At 40.1% G+C, this 20,883-nt stretch overlaps 1 protein-coding gene across 1 annotated transcript in view; it reads left to right on the top strand.

Annotated features, from left to right (window-relative positions):
• Window positions 1–20,883, top strand: part of DPYD (dihydropyrimidine dehydrogenase) — a 587,465-nt gene that overhangs the window by 12,578 nt on the left and 554,004 nt on the right. Inside the window, exon 2 of the mRNA XM_036272711.1 lies at window positions 8,774–8,884. Coding sequence (XP_036128604.1) covers window positions 8,774–8,884 — 111 coding nt within the window. The remainder of the gene's footprint in view (window positions 1–8,773; window positions 8,885–20,883) is intronic.

Here is a 20,883-nt window from a genome sequence, read left to right as displayed (position 1 = left end):
CATCATACCATATTGTAAAAAACTTGGTATCAGTTCAAATGGAGCAACCTATTAGCAGCCGATCAATGGAGATGAAAATGAATTTTATTTTATTTTTTTCCTCCTGTGCTGGCAAAACAACATTTTCATTGATCATTTTTTGAAATGAGTAATTTTTGGTTTAGGATTTTTGACATCTTGATGGATTTCAAGAAAAATACTAACTTATGCTGATGTGATTTCCCATTTTTCTTCTAAGCACAGAAGCCAAATGCTTTCATTTTGACATTTATATGCACTCTGGCTCAGAATATGCTCCCTTGTTGATTGGCCTATCAGTGCTTCCCACACCTAGTTGGCCACCAGACTCACCTTGGGCACCGTGCGAGCCAGAGGAGGCAGCGTATTAGTCAAACAATTAATGGAGGTGGCTGAAACGAGACAGTAATTTATTTCTTCCTGGAGATACACAAAAGGTACAGGGCATGCAGTACCTCTTCTTGTCAACAGGTCCCTGTCTTTCCACTTTGGTGTCCTCAGGTCCACCTCGCAGTTCACCTTGGAAGTTAGAGCCCCAAAAGGAAGAAGGAAGGGGAAATAGGAGTGCACCCCTCCCTTCAATGGGACGTCCCCAAATACCCACCCTTCTAAATACAGCTTGCTGGCTGGAACTTAACTGAAGATAAATGCGAGTGCAGAGATCATCTTGTTGACACTTTTGAGAATTTTTCTAGATTTCTTGTCTAGGTGCTTCACAGAGTTAAGCTGCAAGGGAGGGAGTAAGCATTAAAATGTAGTTCTCTGATGTCTGCTTGCACATAGCTCAAGGGGGAGTCAGGCATTGCTTACATGTTTCTGTCGGGGTCCTCAAGACCACTTCACTCAAGCCTCCTTTTGGGGCTCATGGATTCACTAGAAGTATTCACAGACCTCAGGTGTTGTTCTATTCGTGGTAACAGTTTATTACAATAAAAATTAGATTAGACCCTACAAAGAGGAAAGGAACATGCGTCAAATTTCAGAGGAAACTGGGCACACCCTTCCAGGTGTCTCCTCTGAATGGAGTGATACAGGACACACTTACTTTCCCTGGCCATGCTGGGCAACATTGTGACATGTTGCCAACTAAGGAGGCTGAATCGAGCCTTAGTGTCCAGGCTTTTTATTGGGGGGAAAAGAAAATGCATGACAATAGCATGAAGAGCAGTGCTGGGTCGTGTGTTCATTGGAGACTTGACTGAAGTCTGTGAAGACCTGTGGTGGCTGAATATGCCATTCTCCTCAGTGGGGAATGTGCGTTCACGCCTCTGGGAAGGGTGCAGTCCTTTCCCTCTGAGTCTAACAGTCTCTCCTTGTTTTATGATCAGTTCGTGTGAGCTTTATGTTTACTAAGAAGTCTAACCCTTTGTCGTAGTTCTTTGATAACTTCGACTGAGGCAGGTCACGGAGTGTCTGGGACAGGGTCCCTGATTTAGGATGGGAAGTCCAATGTTAATGTCTGACATCTATTCTGACCCTAATAAACGAGTCTTAGAGACCTAGGAGATGCAGGGAGTTGTATTATCCCTGGTAGAAAACCAGTTTATATCCAGTAGTCCTCAGTTACAACTGAAGAGTAGTAAGAGGCATTGTTCCTTTATATTTTCCTTTAGGTTTACATTTAAACTATTTAAAGTGAGGCATTTATGCCCCTAAGTTGGAATTGCTGGGTCATGTTTGTTAAAGAGCTGAGATATCTTGGTCTGACTTCGTACTGCATATTTTCCACTAGCTAATTTCAGTTTTTAAATGGCAATGATTCTCTGTAGGCACTCATGGGCATTCATTAAGAATACAAGATATTGGGGTGGTGAGCACACACACAGTGTACAGATGATGGGCTGTGGAATTGTGCACCTGAAACCTATATACTTGTTTTAACCAGTGTCACCCAAATGAATTCAATAAAATGGAAAGAAAAAAGAATAAAGTAAAATAGAATCCCCCCCTAATAAAAGAATATAAGATTTCACTGTTGATTAAGAGAAGAAAAGTGGCTTAAATAGTAATTGGTACATTAATTTTACATTATTTAAAATATTTGTACACAAAATCACACCTAGTAGAGCTAATCTTATTTCAGATACAGATTTGATTTCTCTGTCTTTTAGAAGCTTTGTATGATATTGAGGGGTTCACATTGGTGAGGACCCCTTTAAACATGACTTCTAATAGGTCCAGGTATGACTCCCCTGGTGAGAAATGTAATTTACCTTTTGTCTTACTGCTGTGTCCTTTCCAGCTTTCTATTGTTATAAATAATAAGCCCTACTTCCTCTTAAAGAAGATTTCTTAAAGGCTCTCCTTTCTATTTTAAAGATTTCAACAGAAGCGTTAGAAAAACATACCCTTCCTATCTCGCCAGACTCCCCTTCTGGGCTGGCTGAGCCACATCGTGTGAGCCCACTCGAATGACTTTGTCTGTAGTTACCCCTGTCTAATCCTCCTCTTCTATTGTGTAGGGACCCTTTTTTGATATGTTGGAGGTTTCTGTGTTGTGTAACAAAATCCAAGATCCTGACCCTAGAACATTGTACAAGCGGAAAGCAAGTCATTCGTTTGTTTCCGTGTCAGAATTTGTTGCTGGCGTCACATGACCACACATTGTGCGTTCCAGAGAAAGTGAGGCAGACCCTGACCTCCTCCCATGTTGGCGTAGTCAATGATTATATGGCTTCAAGGGCTTGTAGCTGGTGACAGGTCCTCGCTGCCCTTCACAACAGGGCGCACACGAAGCGGAAAACTAACCTGTTTGTTTTGCCAGCATTAAAGCCCTACTCTTGTGGAATTTCTCGCTGGTTTTTGAGACTGTTTTGCTAAGGGACTTTGCTTATTGACAATTATTTCTAGATTATTTTTACTAAGGAAATAGTATGCTTGGTTTTGAGGACAGGAGGATATCTAAGGGATTTCCTTGCTGTTGAGGGTTTCACTGACCAGCTTGATAGGAGAGAGCATATAAAGTAATCATTGCTTGATACTGTAGCCAGTGGCCAAGTGAATGACAGTGGCAGTAGGTTCTCTAGAAGTTCATGGGTATAATCTAAACAGAGAGAGGGACACTTGTTCTTAATTTTTAGAGGAACTGGTTCTTAGTTAGAACTCAAAGTTAGCAATTAAATTAACATCAAGTGACTGCATCCTAGACATAGGCAGTGAGCAGAGGGATGAATGTAGGATGTACATAGACCCAGTAAACAAGAAATGGGCAGCCGCACATAGGTGCCGGTATGGTGTGTTCCATAGGTAAAGAGTCGCTGGGCCTTACGAAGCCAGATGTGTGTTCCAAAGGTAAAGAGTCGCTGGGCCTTCCAAAGCCAGATGTGGTGTGTTCCATAGGTAAAGAGTCGCTGGGCCTTCCAAAGCCAGATGTGTGTTCCATAGGTAAAGAGTCGCTGGGCCTTCCAAAGCCAGATGTGGTGTGTTCCATAGGTAAAGAGTCGCTGGGCCTTCCAAAGCTAGATGTGGTGTGTTCCAAAGGTAAAGAGTCACTGGGCCTTCCAAAGCCAGATGTGGTGTGTTCCATAGGTAAAGAGTCGCTGGGCCTTCCAAAGCCAGATGTGGTGTGTTCCATAGGTAAAGAGTCGCTGGGCCTTCCAAAGCCAGATGTGGTGTGTTCCATAGGTAAAGAGTCGCTGGGCCTTCCAAAGCCAGATGTGGTGTGTTCCATAGGTAAAGAGTCGCTGGGCCTTCCAAAGCCAGATGTGGTGTGTTCCATAGGTAAAGAGTCGCTGGGCCTTCCAAAGCCAGATGTGGTGTGTTCCATAGGTAAAGAGTCGCTGGGCCTTACGAAGCCAGATGTGGTGTGTTCCATAGGTAAAGAGTCGCTGGGCCTTCCAAAGCCAGATGTGGTGTGTTCCATAGGTAAAGAGTCGCTGGGCCTTACGAAGCCAGATGTGGTGTGTTCCATAGGTAAAGAGTCGCTGGGCCTTACGAAGCCAGATGTGTGTTCCATAGGTAAAGAGTCGCTGGGCCTTACGAAGCCAGACTACAACTTTGTTAGGCAGAACTCACGTTGAGTAGAAGGGTGACGTGGTGAATGTGATATTGAAGATGCAAGAACTATTTTGTGTTAACTATTTGTTCAATAGAAATGAATCCAGTTTCCTGGGGAATATGAGTAGCATTCTCAGGGGTTCGTTCATTTCCAGTTGATGAGTTTTTTGATGTCTTATAAATTCACTACCCTATCTTTCTTGGGAAGGAAATGTAATGGGAATTCACTTAAACATGTTAGGACCGAAATTCTGAGTTATATACACTTGTATGTATATAAAATGAGATGCACATTGCTGTTTGTATGTACTAGATTTTGAAATCTGTATTTGAATTTCCTGGCCCCTTTCATGGCCATAATTATTCGTGTGGAGGATACTGCATTTTTAGGTAGTTTGCCTTTGAAATTGTGGGCTTAGGGCAGAGGTAAGTTAAGAGGCCAGTGATGGGTTTCACCTGAGATACATCTTCCTTTTTTGCTCTCTTATTTATAGTTATCTTTTCACTTGTTGCCTCCATCTTTATTATGTTCTTGTACTTCAAAAAGATGATTCCATGCATATATTCAGAATTGGCAATATAGGAGCTTGAATGAGGTTTAAAATATATTTTCATCACATACTAATTAATCACAGGTAGTAAGTGCTCACTGCCTGCCCCATTCCAGACAGCTTTATGTATCATCTCATTTAACCCTCATAGAACTCTATGGGGTAGGTACTATTACTAATCACCACTTTATAGTTGAAGAAGTAGAGATGTTGAGAGTTCCTATGACCAGATAAAAAAAGGGAGATCTAAGAACTAAGCCCAAATTCAACCTCTATACTATGCACCGTACTTAGTGAATACTTAATAAAAGGAAAGTTGTAAGATTTAGGACCGTCAGAGACTCCCTCCTCCATCAATTATTAATTAACTGCACTGAGTTAGTCTTTGTACATAAAGGGAAAATTGGCTATTGTATAGAGCTAGTACAATAAAAAAAAAAAAAAAAAAAAAAGGAAGCTCAATTAGTTGGAAAGGTAATTCAACCTAAGGGTATAGAAGCCTGAGCCTGGGGAAAAATGGAAGTGCATTAAAAACATTTTCGGAAAATGTGGACATCTCTTACCAGGACTGATTAGCTTAGATTTTTCAAAGCTTTAGCCTTTGAGGTTGTTTATAGTTCAGATGTGGGCCTGGGGTGCAAAATTCTTTCCTTTTCTGCTGCCAACCTAGCTGTAGACTGGCCATGTGAGGAATGAGCTTTATTTAGGAACCAAAGGCACCTTGGTGAGGTCCTGAGATACCTCCTTAAATTAATCTTACCTAGTGGCTCATGATGGACATGGCAGAAGGTGGGATAATGGCCCCAGACGGGCTTGTCAGCATGAGACTGTGAAGTAAGTACTGAAAGGTTCATCTCCATTGCTCAACATTTGTCAGATCGCCATCTGAATGAAGGAACAGATACTGATCAGATGCATTAGACTGTAGGTATTTCTGTTTTCCTATTAGCTGAGAATATTTATTGAGGGAAATAATGGCAGCATGATATAATGCTTTATCAAAATCAAGGTACTTATGCCCAATTATCAAAACATGAGTAAAGCATGGTTGTTGTTGTTGTTATTATTATCATTATTTTACTTGATGCTGTGGAAAGTAGGAGGTAACTTATAGAGGAGTCACATTAGCCATCAAAGGCAAAATTAGGGATAATTTAAATAAGACAAAATGTAATTCATCAAGTTTAGCTTGTAAATCTAAAATGTCAGTATTTGTGTATCATTTTAATGGATCAGAATTATAGTTAGTAATGACCAGTATTGAAGAGGGAACATTTGTTTATAATTTTAAATGCAAAGGGTGAAGGAAGCTTAATGGTGCATTATGTTTGGATAATCAATGTTGTGATATCAAACGAAGCCGTGTTTTTAGAAAGGGTGTGTTGGCCAAGCGACATCCTGCGACTGGAATTCAAGCTCTCAAATACTTCAGTTCCAGAGTTTTGAGGCTAGGACTGCTTTTATTGTGACGTGAGGGCCTGTGATTGCACTCAGCGTGGCTCTGCCTCACGCGCTCTCTGTTAGTGCAGAAATACACCCGCAGGTGCAGGTTCTAGTCGGTTGATTACGACATTCCAGCCACTTCCCAGAATATTTTGACAGACAACACAATGACAGCATGTAAACTTAATTTAATCTCTTGCGTAAATGTCTCTGCATCATATTCTACCATTTCTTAAAATAAATAAAATTAGTGCAGTGGCATTTTCTCAAATTCTGTTCTGCCTCTAGAATCACCAGTACTTTTTAAAAAAATATATTCTTACTGGAAATGATTGGGAAAGCCAAATTCTTTGCATGGGAGAAAAATCTCCCTTTGTAAGTAATATACCTTTTATCTGAGAGGGTTAATGGGCTTTTTAAAGTGCTCAATTTATCCAGCCAGGGGAACTCATGACCCTGTTAGGACCTGCCTTTGGTCTTTTCTTAGGAAGAATGTAATTTAGAACTCTCCTGTCTCATTCTGCCAGCTGCTTAGTTATTGATGATATTGACTTTTAGTTTAAAAAAGTCTTGCTTTGGAAAATTGTTTTTAACAGCTCTCAACCACTCATGTCCTGTGTTTTTATTTTATATCAGTTTTCATTTGGGATATTATTAAGTCAAATCCTTGGTAACCATTCTCCACAATTCAATTTATTTTTACCCAAGATCCATTGAATTCAAGTCACTGCCTTTTTGCAAAAGGTTAACCCAATATTTCATGTTATGCTTTCTACTTATGCTATGTAAAAGAAAAGTCACTGTGATAAGCAGCCAATAAATTGTATTCAGAATGTTTCTCCTCAAAAGTTACATTACTCTGCCGAAATAGATAAAAATAATCATTTATCACAATATGGATTGTGGAAGTAAAAACTAAAATAAATGCAGCCATCTTTCTTGCATGTTACCCAGATTTTTTTTTTCTTTCTTTCTTCTTTTTTTTTTTTTTTTGCTTTAAATGCTGGCCACAATAAGTACCTTAAAAAAAAATGTCATCTTTTTATTTATCAGTGTGAATTAATAAGATAAGTAAGGTTCAAAATTAACTAGACAAACAAAAACTGCATTTATTTTATATAAGAAAATGTTTTCATTTTTTTGTGTAAAAATGCACTTAATTATATTTTAAATGTTGGCTCTTATCAACTGATAGGTTGCTTTGACATTATTTTATCATAAGGAATAAACTATTTAAAATTCCTCGCTGTATTATATGTTTATTGTCAGAAGACGTAGACATCTAAAGAGATAGATAGAAGAAATATCATGTCCATCATATATAAGAATTACTGAAAATAATCGTCATTTATATTGGGCCAATAAAGTATGTCCCAGTGATGTTTATTAGAGTGAATACAGTAAACAGTGAAGTCCACTGAAAGAAGAACTTAGTGATTATTGGTTTTAATATAAGCTTTATTGAGAAATAATTGACATACTACACAATTTACCCATATGATGTGTAGAATTCAGAAGCTTTTAATGTATTCATAGAGTTGTGCTACCATCTCCACAATCAGTTATCACCTCAGAAAGAAACCATATACCCTTGAGCAGACACTACCCATTTGTCCCTAATTCCCCAGCCCCTGGCAACCACAGTCTACTTTCTCCCTTCACAGATTTGCATTTTCTAGACATTTTTTATAAATGGAATCATACAGTATGTGGTATTTTGTAACTATCTTCTCTCAGATAGTATAATGTTTACCATATTCATCTATGTTGTTTGTAAATTTCCCAAATTTCTTTCTCTTATTGATATCTAACTCCATTGCATTGTATTTGGAAACTACTTCCTATGATTTTAATTCTTTTACTTCATTGAGGCTTGTTTTGTGGCCTAGTACATGGTTTATCTTAGAGAATGTACTGTGCGCATTGAGAAGAATGTGTATTCTTCTGTTGGGTGGAATGTTCTATAGATATCTATTAGGTTCAGATAGTACACAGTGCTGTTGAAGTCTTTTTTTCCTTTGTTCTTCTACGTCGAGTATAGTATTCTTGGTTGACAATTTTTTTTTTCTATTCGTACTTTGAAAATCTCATCTCACTGCTTTCTGACAGCTATTGTCATTGGAATTCTCCTATACATGATGAGTCATATTTTTTTTCTCTTGCTTCCAAGACTTTTTTTTTGGAGATGACTTTTAGCATTTTCACTATGGTGTCTGTGTGTGGATCTCTCTGCATTTATCCTATTTCACATTTGTTGATCCTCTGGATGTACAGCTTAATGTTTTCTGTTTTTAAAATAAAATTTGGGAAGTTTTCAGCCAATACTAATTTTTATATATTTGTGCCTTCTTTCTTTCCTCTTCTGGTATTTCCATTAGAGTATTTTGGCATACTTAATAGTGTACCACATATCTTTAAGGCTCTGTTATTATTTTTTTCATTATTTTTTTTTCTGTCTTCATTGGATTGCAAAATCTCTTTTTAGTTCGCTGATTCTTTCTTTTGCCAGTTCAGATCTATTACTGAACACTTCTTGCAAATTTTTCATTTTAGTCATTGTAGTTTTTCACTCAGCTAGGATATTACCTAATAAATGATTACTTGGAATAAATTTATTTTGGAATTACAGTAGTAGAAAGGGAAAGCAACATTTATAATATATGTTTGTCTTTGGGTATGTGAGGGGAATATTAAAATAAAACTTTGATTTATTTTTAACAGCAACATATTTATGTATGTTTATATATTGTTTATACTGTCTTCAGAATCTCCTGGCTTTAAATCCTCGAACACAAACTCATGCAACTCTGCGTTCGACTTCGGCCAAGAAATTAGACAAGAAGCATTGGAAGAGAAACCCCGATAAGAACTGCTTTGTAAGTACCATGGATACATGATTTCACACTGAAAACTAATCTCATTCTACACATTGTAAGGCAAGATTTTACATATACTTAGAAATGCACTTAAGTATGCGTCAAGTACAGCTGCAATTTTTTTATCTTAAATATTTTATATTAGAATCATCTCAAAGTGTGCTTAATTTTACTGCTTAAAAAAATCTATTGAAACAGTTAAACATCCTATAAGATTAGTTTGGTGACCAAATTTCTTTTCTTAAAAATCTATTAAATTTCTCTTAAAATTGTTTTGTGTAATGACACAGTGGTACAGAACAGTTCCCATTACAGATGTAACTCAACTGAAGAAGGGTAAACTGGAGCGCAGAAACTGTTGTCACGTATGCTTCTGGGGAACCTATGAACACGAGGTGTTCAATATAAACATGTGATGGTATATCCAGGTAAGGTGTGGTAGCAAAGACCTCTGGGATGACTTATTATTAGAACATTATCACCTGAGCCTGTGAGGTGATTACAGGGCTAGGGCTATGAAACCCTCAATTGCGTTAAGTGCAACCTTGAAGGAAACATTTAAAATGCTACCTTAGGGTATATGGATCTCTAAATTTGTAAACCAATTTTCTTTCAACCTGATTTCCCCAAATTAAGTCCCCCTACATTAATTTTCTCAAATTAATTAGTGAGACAATGAATAGTATTAACTTATTTAACATTAGTTCTTTTGTTATTTTGTGTACACTGTCTAATATAATGGTTTCAATTTATTTTTCTGTACTCCTTGCTTCCTTTGTACATGTGGATGGGAATGAGGGTATTTGTGAATGTGCATGTGTGTTTATCAGATTTTTTATTTTTCTGTCACTGACCAGTTGGTAAAATTTTTTGAAGGCAGGAAAAAATAGAAGTACAGAGAAACAATATGAGTTGAGATGATAACATAGCCATGTAATGGCAGACCTGGGTTTGGAATTGTTTTTTTTTTTTGCTCAGATTCTTTGAGCTTTGCCCTGTACAATGACCCTTAGGACACTGGTGTAGTCTACATTTGATTAAGGAGTAGACAGATGACCAGGCACAACCCTGTACAATAATGGTGGTGACTGAAACAATATAATTTAATGATTAATTATAGAGAGTGAACTGAGGTCCTGGCTGGGTAACTCTGTTGGTTAGAGCATCAGTCCAGTAAGCCAAGGTTGCAGGTTTGATCCCGGGTCAGGGCACATGCAAGAATCAACCAATATCTAGTAGGTTTCCCTGTCTGCCTTCCTCCTTCTACCTCGGTCCTTGAAGTGACCATTTTCCAGGAACTGTGTTGAATGCTACTCAAAGATGAATAAAAATCTGCAGAAAGGTAGTCTAAAATTACCTAATAAAATAGACACAAATTTGGTGTTAATAAATAAATTAGAAAATAGGCATCTTCTAAGAACACAGGCATCTGTTTGAGCAGTAAAAGTGCCCTTAAGAAAGGCCATTCTGAAATTTTTTACTCAGGAGTTCTTCCTTTGACAGTTTAAAACAATTCCAGTACTAATTGGAAATCCTAAATTCAGTAGGGGATTTAAGCTGGCAAATGTGTTTATACTGGTTAATGAAGCACAAAGCAGTTTTTTCCAGTATCTTTTAAGCAGGTGTTCCATAACTGCTGTTTATTTTTGCCATTTTTGAAAATGTTGAAATGTCCTAATTACATAAGTATTTTACAATCATTTTCCATTAGCAATTTTTTAAGACCAGAAAAATGTTATAAATCAAAAAACATCCTGGGAGAAAATAAAAAGGAAGACAAGTCCAGACAGCACATTATTGGACATGTTTTTAGGAATTTAGCTAATTTGTTTGAAACACTTGACACTTACTAGGCGCTCACAGTAAAAAAGTAAAAATAAGGATAAACCAAATGGTGGAACCAGAGATTGAACCCATGAAATCAGGCACCACATCTTTATAAGTAAAACTTTTAAAATAAGTAAATAAAAATAAAAAATGAATTTTTTCCTTCTAGACAATGATAATGACTAAGTAATATGTAAGTTTTGATAGGTCATTTCCCGCCCCCCATGAGCTTCCTGATCTCGTCTCTGTAACTGCTTCAGTTCTGCATTTTTGCCCGTTCACCGTGGACCAGGCACTGGGCCACTTTTCAAACTGGGGTAAAGATGAATATGATATAGGCCTTCCAAAAAAGTTCTCACACTCTTTTGAAGACAACAGAAATGGCAATAAATAGTAGTAGTTCCCTTTCAAAGGACAGACCAGGAAGAGGTTTTAATGATCACTGTGAGTTGGTCAGATTTGCCTTTTGCTGAATCGGGCTGGCTCTCAGTGTGGGAGATGGACTGGAGCGAGCTGGGAGGCGGGGCTGGGCGCTGGTGTGGAAGGCTGGAAGACACACGAGGAAGACCAGGGTCCTGGGGTGTCAGAGACACAGCAGGCTGGCCTGTGTTTAGGCGGTGCCATAGACTATTTGGTGGCTATAACAAAAATACCACAGATTGCGCGACTGAAACAACAAACATTTGTTTCTAATAGTTTTGGAGTCTGGGAAGTTTAAGATCATGGCTCTGGCAGACTCAGTGTCAGTGAGGACCCTTGTCCCAGTTCCTGGACAGCTGTGTCCTCACATGGCAGAGGGGGCAGGAGAGCTGTCTGGGGTCTCTTCTGTAAGAACACCAACCCCATTTGTGAGGACTCCATCACCAAGACCTAATCACCTCTCAAAGGCCCTCCTCCAAATATCACGCTGAGGGGGGAGGGGCATGCACACTCAGTCCATAGCAGGAGGTAAAATAAATGTGACTTAGAAGTGGACTTTATGTGTGCGTTGAATTGTTTATGGGATAAATGGAGAGAAATAGTGAATTCAGATTGGGACCTTCTAAGTTTCTTTTACCTATGTGACATCCTGTTTAATTGTAAAAGTCGTAAAAGGGATCAAAGATGGAGGTGAAACGTTTGGAAACATCAGAATAAATATGGGTAGTTAAAAGCCTATGGGTGGAGGCTAGACCTTTGGAGCCTTTGGGCAGGGATTAGGAAGAGGCAAGTGAAGTACTGGCCTCAGGTGAAGAATATAAGGGACTCCAAAGACTCAGTAGTCAAGTTAAATAATACAAAAACATATAACACGTGTATGTGGGAGCATCTCTCCGGCCCCAGTGGGGTTCAGCACGGCCCTGAACACCTGGGCAAGCAGACATGAGAAGTAGCTACAAAGCACTCTGAGGGGGGAGATGAGACCCACAGGAGGGTTGTGGGAGCATTCTGACAAGGAAGGAGAAGTCAGTGTTTTGTTCCTCTTAGACATGATTTCCAAATGTGGTTATTTTTCCTACTCTGGAAATTATCCTTAGAGTTTGCCTTCTATGCTGAGTCCAGTTTTTCTTCTCAAGTTTATGTGACTCTTATGGGATGAAATCTACATAGTTAATACATCAATTAATTTCATTCAGAAGGTGAAGGTTGGGTCATTCTATCTTGAAAGCCAGTTACTTGGTTCTGTTAGACTTGACATACAGTCTAGGTCCTAATATTGGTACATATCAAATGTACAATATGGATTCTTTTTTTTATTAATCCTAATCCAAGGACATGCTTAGAGAGAGGAAGGGAGAGAGAAAGAGAGAGAAACACCTGTTGGCTGCTCTCAACATGCTCTCTAACAGGGGATCAAACCCTCAACCCAGGCATGTGCTCTGGCTGGGAATTGAACTGGCAACCTTTTGGTGCAAGGGATGATGCTCAGCCGACTGAGCCACTCCTGCCAGGCTAGATTCTTATTTTTAAGCTTCAAAGTGAAATGAACTTTTGACCAGATTCACAGTAAGAAAGCAATTCCTGTTCTGCCCTCACCTCTTCTTACACAATATTTTAAAACAACTTTTCAAGTTTGAGCTTGCTTTCCTGATTGTTGACAATAGCTTTCTTCCAAAAATAGTCTGAATGCCTGAAGGAGTTTTTGAAATAAAAAAAATAAATAAAAAATAAAAAAAACCCAAACTAAGATTCTTTGTAACCTAATGCTTTCTTTTAAAGGTGAAATGTGCATTGTTTGTGTCATCTGGTTTTATCATTCCTATTTTAAGACCACATATCCTGCTGTGTTTCTTGAGAAATTTGTAGTGAATTTGAAAAATATAAGTTTTAAAATAACTATATTTTAAGTGATCTTTATTGGACAGTCTCTTCCATACTTTTCACAAATATTAGAAGCTCTCACTAGATGAATTTACTAATGAATTTTATGTGTGCATGTTACGTTGGACATTAACTAGAGGAAAGTATTTGACCCTTTAAAGAAAATGCAAGCTTGAAACTTGAACAGAGGGCACAATCTATAGAGATTAAAAAGTACTGTTAAATACCTAAAAACCCTGCTGGCAGGGAATAGAACTTTAAGTAGAATGGGGATGCTGAGCCTAAAATTGCGTGTCGTTTAGACATAATGCAGACTTTGTCATTTTTAAATTGGGGTGAGGTTTGCATCACATGAATGTTGACCCATAACCAATATTTACCTTAAACAGTGACGTGCTGCTATGGGAAGGCATTTTTGGTGGAAGTCTTGAAGTCTGGTTACGGATTTCAAAAGGAGAATTTCAGGTGATCTCAGATTCTTTAAGAATACAAAGCACACCCTGAATTAGTCATTATCATCTGAAACCATTGACTGCTTTCTATTGTCTGTATCTGAAGCAGGGACATTGAAGAGCATCCTGGGAACAATCCAGTGGCTGGGAATAGTTCCTGTCATAGCAGGGAGCCCTCTGAACAAATGAACGTGTTGCATCACGCTGTCCGTATTTATATAGCATGACGAGAGATGAATCAGTCTACCAAATTTTAAGACTTACAGAGTATAAATATTTGCTTGAAATCTGACTTGTACAGTTTCACTAAATGCCAAATATTGATGCAGACCTAATACGTGTCAGCCACTGTGAAAGGGGGGGCACCCTTGTCTTGCCTGAACAATTTTCAGTCCTTCCCGTAGTCCTTCCGGTCACTCACCATCACCCACTGTCAGAACTGCCAACCATGGCAGTTAGAGCTGAGGAGCGGATACTGGTGTGAGGACTCAAGATTGGCCTCCCAGAGGAACCAAAATTAAAGATGAAAATACAAACAAAGGAGGGAAAGAAAAAGAAGGGGAGGGGGTCCCACCAGAGTAGACAACAGATCATGGAAAGAATTAAGAGGAGGAGGGTATATCGAACTTAAGGCGTGAAGCCATTTCAGTACTGAACGGCCGAAGTGTAGCAGGTGAACAAAAGGACCAAGAGATGAGACCCAAGGGATGACGTACAAGTGACAGTTACAGTGGTGATCATGAGGGTGATATCAACAATGACCTGTGTCGGCAAGTTCTGTGCTATGGTTATTTCATCAGGGAAAGTCCCTGTCATCTCATTAAGAAAGCACACTCTTCGCTACATGCTACAGTATGGAGTCTTGCCATGTGGTATGAAGTTCTCTCTTTGAAAATATGTGTTTTCCACACTCAGAATTGTTCTCTGGGCAGAAATATGCAATACAATGTTAATTGACAAAGAAGAAAAAGTGTTAACTCTTGATTTCCTGAGGCTGTTACAAGGCTGAAAATTATTTATTTCAGTCTGATCACAAGTTTCTCCATGTGACACACAAATTAAACTCATTTGTAATTGTCAGCCATCAGCCCCATTACTTTATTTTGCTCATCTTCAGTTTGAAAATTTTATAACATCGAAGTGTTGGCTCTGTTTTTTTTAAGCCAACTTTACTGTTAATTAGAGTGGCATGTCGTTGTCTGGTCAGGCTTTGCATTGGGCTGGAGCCGACTTTCCCCCGAGTAAGACGTGTTTCATTCTGCTTTCTTAGCAAAAGAAAGAAAACTTTCCCTTTAAAGCTAGCTTCTTCTTGTCAACGTGGGTTTTAGGAAAGAAGACAATGAAACCAGAAGGGCTGACCTGTCAGCGGAGAGGCTGGTTGAGAGTGAGCCCCAGAGATAAACTAATTGGGTTCAGTGATTGGTTCTTCCATTTACTAGCTGCGTGATCTTGAGCGAATTCCTCAATCTGTTTCTGCCTCCATCTCCTCTTCTGTAAAATGAAGGTAATAATAGCATCTACCTGATACAGTTGTTCTTAGGAGTGATTGAGTCAATTTGCCTGCTATCCTTAAAACAGTGCCTGGCTCTCCCTGTAATTCCCTGTAAGTGTTATGACTTATCATTACAGCAGTGATGGGCTGATGCTCCCAGGACTGTTTCTGTTACCACATATGGGTGTCCACCGTGACAGTGGGTACCGAGCGGAACACCTACATGTGGACAGAACATGGGGAGATAATGAGCAGGGGGTATTAAGGATGGTAAGGAAAAACAGAGCATATCCTTCAGTGCTCAGAAATTTCCTGCAGCAAAGTGCGTGTGTGTGTGTGTGTGTGCTTGAGAGAGAGAGAAAGAGAGAGAGAGAGAGAGAGAGAGAGAGAGATTAGATTTTTTTTAGCACTTCCTACTGAATGCATCAAGTTGGAATGGATGATATTTGTGTGATTTTTTTCCTCCACATTCTCCTTTCTCCAAAAAGCTTTGGTGTGATGCCTGGTCCTGCCCAGTTTCATCCTGATGCACAGCTCTGCCTTGTTGTGGGGACTGCGCCCTGGCCAGCCCTGCGGGGACTGAGGGCTAGCTAACCTGATGTGCGCTCCTCTCTTACTTCCTCTCACCATTTGACGAGAGTTTCTCCCGAGAAATGTTTATATAGGTTATATATTAGCCCAGGGATATCCAGAAGAGACCCGAAAGATGTGGAACCAAACTGATGCGATTTGTTTATGTAGCCATTCTCTTCACAGTCATAAACATTAAACCGGAATTGTATGATGCATTGTAGGTCAATAAGTACTGTATAATAAAGCAGATGCATGTTAAGACTATATCTGTAAAAACAGAACATGGATATTTTAAAAGATATTAATGAAGTATATTACTATATTTGCAAATAAGAAATATCTTTGCATATGGGAAAGCAGAATACTCTGAACAAAAGCAATCAGCTAAATTGTCTTTAGCGCCTAATGGTCTATTTTACCTTCGCAAAACATTTATTTGGTGCTCAGAGCAAATAAATGCCGAGTTTTGCTGTTTTCCGAGTGGGCGTACGATGGGCGTACAGCTGTCTTCTGATAGCTGTCCTATTCAGACGCTAATCAGTGGGACCCACGTGGAATGCTAGACTCCTGAATAGGTAGACAATGGCAGCAGCATTTTTAATCACAGTCCCATTTGAGCGCTAATCGGAGGGATGATTAAGGGACACGAGAGGGAACACTTTGATGTGTGATCCTTGGAACTGACTTCTGTGCAGGCTGTACTCTGCAGAGCTCACTTGGTCGGACTGATTTCCTTAAATAAAGTGCCATAATTTCCAATGTAGGAAATAGCGCCTGTTCAAATGATCAGGAATTGAGGAGCTTTTCTTTTCCTGGAGATTGGGGGTATGCTGTATACTCCCAGACCCGAGACCACCGATGTTCTGCGTGTTACTCAGAACCAGGGAGCAGACAGAAACCAGCGTGACACAGACCCTGCTCTGATGCTGCGTCTGGACAGGGCTCTGCTGCCATGGTCCTCCATCATGCGTTTACGGGTTGAAAATTACTTGGATTTTCCTATACTGAAATCAGGATCAGCACTCTTTGTTTTCGCTAATCCAGGGTAATTTTTTTGTTACCTCTCTTGAATTGCTTTGATAATAACAACAAAACATGCGCACAAGATTACGCTCCAGCCCGCGGAGCCGCGCCAGCCAGGGCGGCGTTCTCTGCTCGTGTTCACGGAAGGGATGTGAAGACCACGGAAGCGGTCACATTCATGGGCGTGTGCACCATTTTAACAGAGTGGTTCGTTGTGGGAAGCGAAACACGGGAAGTCGGCAGGGAAGCGTTAGTTCAGGAAGGTCTGAGCTCTCAGTGCTGGCTTTTGTCTCCGGTGTTAGCATTGCTGTGGTGCAGGACAGGGCAGGGAACAGTTCACAGAGCCACGTGTACTCTTGCTCTTAGGCGTATGGGGGAGGGTGAAGATATGCTTCTGCATTTGCATTGTCTTCCTTGCCTTTAGCTCCAGTGATCTCCATGATGCATATTTTGGGGCGGCATACCTGTAATATACAACCTCTTGGGATTGAGTTCCCTGTATTTTTGTTTGTTTGTTTGTTTGTTTTTAATCCTCATCCGAGAACATTTTTCCATTTTTTGTACAGAGTGGGAGGGAGAGAGAGGAAGAGAGAGAGAGGGAAACATCGATGTGAAAGGGACATATTGAGTGGCTGCCACCCGCACGACCAACCAGGGCCAGGGACAAACTGCAACCGAGGTACATGCCCTTAGCGGGAACCGAACCCGGGCCTCTCCGGACTGCAGGCGGAGGCTCTAACCGCTGAGCCAAACCGGCCAAGGCTGCTTTTGTTTTTTAAGTTCCTTAGTTATAGGACTCTCTTCTACAAGAGACACATATTTATCATAAGTTCTGAGATACAGAGGACCGCAGTGCATGCGGGAGGGTGTCTGCCCCCAGTGCCGCCTGCATGGTGGCCCCTTGGCGCTCTGAGTTCCCATGACTTCAGTCGGATTGAAAAACACCGGCCCAGCCGAGAACATCAGATTCTCTCTCAGAAGTCGGGGACAAAAGATTCTATTTCATTCTGGGCTGTTTGAGCAGAGAAAAAAGAAAAACCAGGGTGTTTTGGTGTGTCTATGTTCCACGTTCCACGTACATCACCCAGCAGAAAAAGCCCGTCTGAAGAGAAGGCAGAGGCAGAGGCGGACAGAAAGTTGCTGGGCCCCTTAGTCATGGCTCCTCATGGACAGTTTCACTGCCTGTGTTTTGTGAGTTACACTTACTCTTCTTGTTTAGGTCTTCGACCACCTAAAGCAAGTTTCTGATACAGACAACTCCCAGTTCCCAAGGAGCACAGTGGTGTATGTCAAATTCTAACATGTTAGAAAAAGGTGTTTTATTTTTAGGGACTATGTTAAATTTATAATTACTAAGATATAATCAGCAAGTTTTCCTGGTTCATCCCAAATTAGCTTTTTTTCCCCCGAAGGAACTTACTTTCAGCAGTGATGTGAACATGCTCAGCAGCTCAGCGTGTCTGACGGACAGTCTCAACCGGCGATGGTGTGCCACTGCAGCATGAGCAGTGACTCAAAGAATATCTCGTTACTAATTATAAATAAAACCGGCTATTTTAATAACAGGAATAAACATCAAGAAAGCCACATGTGATGTTGAAAACAGTGCTGAAATGTGGAGAACAGGAATGCTGATGGGAGTTTTTTCCTGCTGAGACGTCTGTCTTATTTGAGGGTTTCACTAGCCTCTCAGTGTGTTTGTTAACACAATGTTAGCATCAGGAAAGAACCTAGATAGTGTATATGCTCTGAGAAATCATTTGGAAACTATTATAAATGTATCACCAAGATAGCAATCCCAGATTGCTTGTATAAAATGTCTTCCTCCAAGGAACTCAAAACACTTGACATTGATCTCCTCACCTTGGGGAAGTATTTCTGTGGTAGGTATTATTGTTCTGTCATTCCCTTCTGGAGAAAACATGTGGACAGCATCAGCATTTTTTGTTCGACTTCTCTTGAAATATCTTCCTTGTTACACGTGTTGCTTAGAAGGGTGTGTGCAGTCTCTGTGTATTTTGTGATTTCCCAGTTCTCTCTCTGTTAATTGATCTAGGTTATTCCACTGTGGCCAAAGAGCAGACATTCTATATTTTCTATTCTTTTAATTTCTCGAGATGTGTTTTACGACCCAGAATATCTGTCTTGGTGAATGTTCTATGAGCTTGAAAAAAGTACGCTCTGCAGTTGCTGGATTAAGTCCTCTGTAGATGCCCATGCTATCCAGTTGGTTGATGTAATTGTGGAGTTGAACTATGTCATTACTAATTTTCTGCCTGCTGGATCTGTCTTAGAAAGGAGGGTTAAAGTGTCCATCTGAGATAGGGACTCGGCTGTCTCTGCGGCTCCCTCAGTTCTTCCAACTCCGATGTGCTGGAGTTAGGCATGCACACATCGAGGACCGTTGTGCAGTGCCCTTTCCCAACAGGTCTTCCCTCCGAGGTGATTAATGCACCCATCACTTCACATATTTACCTTTTTTTTTTTGAGAATATTTGTTATATTCTCTTAGCACATTTTAACTCTACATTACAGTATTATCAACTATACTCATCATGTTGTAAATTAGATCCTCAGACCTTATTCATCTTGTAATGAAGTTTGTCCCCTTTTACTAACCTCTTCCTATTTACCCCTCCCCTAACCTTTGGCAATCACTATTCTCTCTGTTTCTACGAGTTCAACATTTTTTTTTGTAGATTCCATATATAAGTGATATCACATGGTATTTGTCTTTCTCTGTCTGGCGCACATCACCAAAATGCCTTCAGGTTCATCCATGTGGTTGCAAATGGCAAGCCCCCTCCCCGTAAAGATTAATTTTTCCATTGCATCGTTGCACTACACTTTTTAAAAAATCCTCAGCCAGGGATTTTTAAAAAATTTATCTTCAGATAGAGTGGTTGGGAGGGAGAGAGAGAGAAACATCAATGTGAGAGCGAAACACCAGCTGGCTGCCTCCCGGACAACCCGACCAGGGCCGGGATGCACCGCAACTGAGGTACGTGCCCTTGACTGGAATCGAACCCACCACGCTTTGGTCTGAGGGCCAGCGCTCTAACCGCTGAGCCAAACTGGCCAGGACTAGACCACATCTTCTTTCTTCATGCGTTTGTCAGGGCATGCGCGGCAGTGTCCACTCGTGGCTGTGTGGGCACGCCCAGGGAGCACTGCTGCACAGACATCTCCGAGAAGAGGCTCCGTGGCCTTCGGACATAAACCCGAGTGTGGGATTGCTGGCAGTGGTTCAGTCGGTTCCATTCAGAACTGTATCCTCAGGGCCGAGACAAATGCTTGGCAATAGTAACTATGCAAATTAATGAAACAAAGATTCTAGAAACTAGACCATGCTACTATTTCAAATCTAATTCATGAAATTTAAACACATACGGTCACAAAATTGAGGTGCATATTTAAAGTTTGGTCTTTCAAATTCATTTTCTGTTTTTTCTTTTTTTAATCCTCTCCTGGGGATACTATTTCCATTTATTTTTTAGAGAGCGTGGAAGGGAGAAGGGAGAGGGAGAGAAAGAGAGAGAAGCATTGATGGGAGAGAGGCACATCGACTGGGGTCCCCCTTCACACACCCTGATGGGGCTGGGGATTGAACCTACAACCCAGGCTCTTGCCCTTGAATGGAAATCAAACTCGAGACCCTTCGGTGCCTAGGTTGATGATCTAACCACTGAACACACTGTCCAGGGCTCAAATTCTTTTACCCCTTTGAACACCAATTTCGAGGTGTTGAAATTAGAAATATTTAGCTCCCATAGACTAAGTGAAAAGTCTATAGTACAATGCCTGATTTTCTCAGATACCATCTAACAGTATCTTTTAGTGAGGAAAATGATTTCCAGGGTCTGTAAGTAAATATTAAAATACAGCTGTCACCTTGGCTTGACTAAAAAGGCTGTTTTAGGTCATCAAAGGAAAATATTAGATAGCTTATATCTTTGTACTGTTATGATGAGAAGTTTTTATTTTATCTAGAATTATTCACTACAAAAGGCTTGAAGAGGAGCATATTATGGTTTTTCTGTGGTGCCCAAATGAAATAAGGAATAATGCTTCTTACCTGATGCCCTGAAGACCTGGACATTTTATAAAATTGTGAGATCCCTGGGAGCATATTTTATAATATTCATGGGGTAAAATTTCACAAACAAAATAATCTAGCTGATTTTACTGCAAAGATATGCCAGTTTTCCCATCATTACAAATTAAGATATCATTTACTGTAGAACTTCCCAAACTTTTTCTTCCTTTTTTGTTTTGTTTTAGAATGCCATGACACACACCAGTATTGATAATATTTGCATGCCACACTGAGG

This window comes from Molossus molossus, unplaced genomic scaffold (genome assembly GCF_014108415.1).
Source record: "Molossus molossus isolate mMolMol1 unplaced genomic scaffold, mMolMol1.p scaffold_m16_p_20, whole genome shotgun sequence".
Lineage (NCBI taxonomy): Eukaryota > Metazoa > Chordata > Mammalia > Chiroptera > Molossidae > Molossus > Molossus molossus.
The sequence above is the reverse complement of the archived record's forward strand: the minus strand, read 5'-3'. Positions and strand labels throughout refer to the sequence as shown.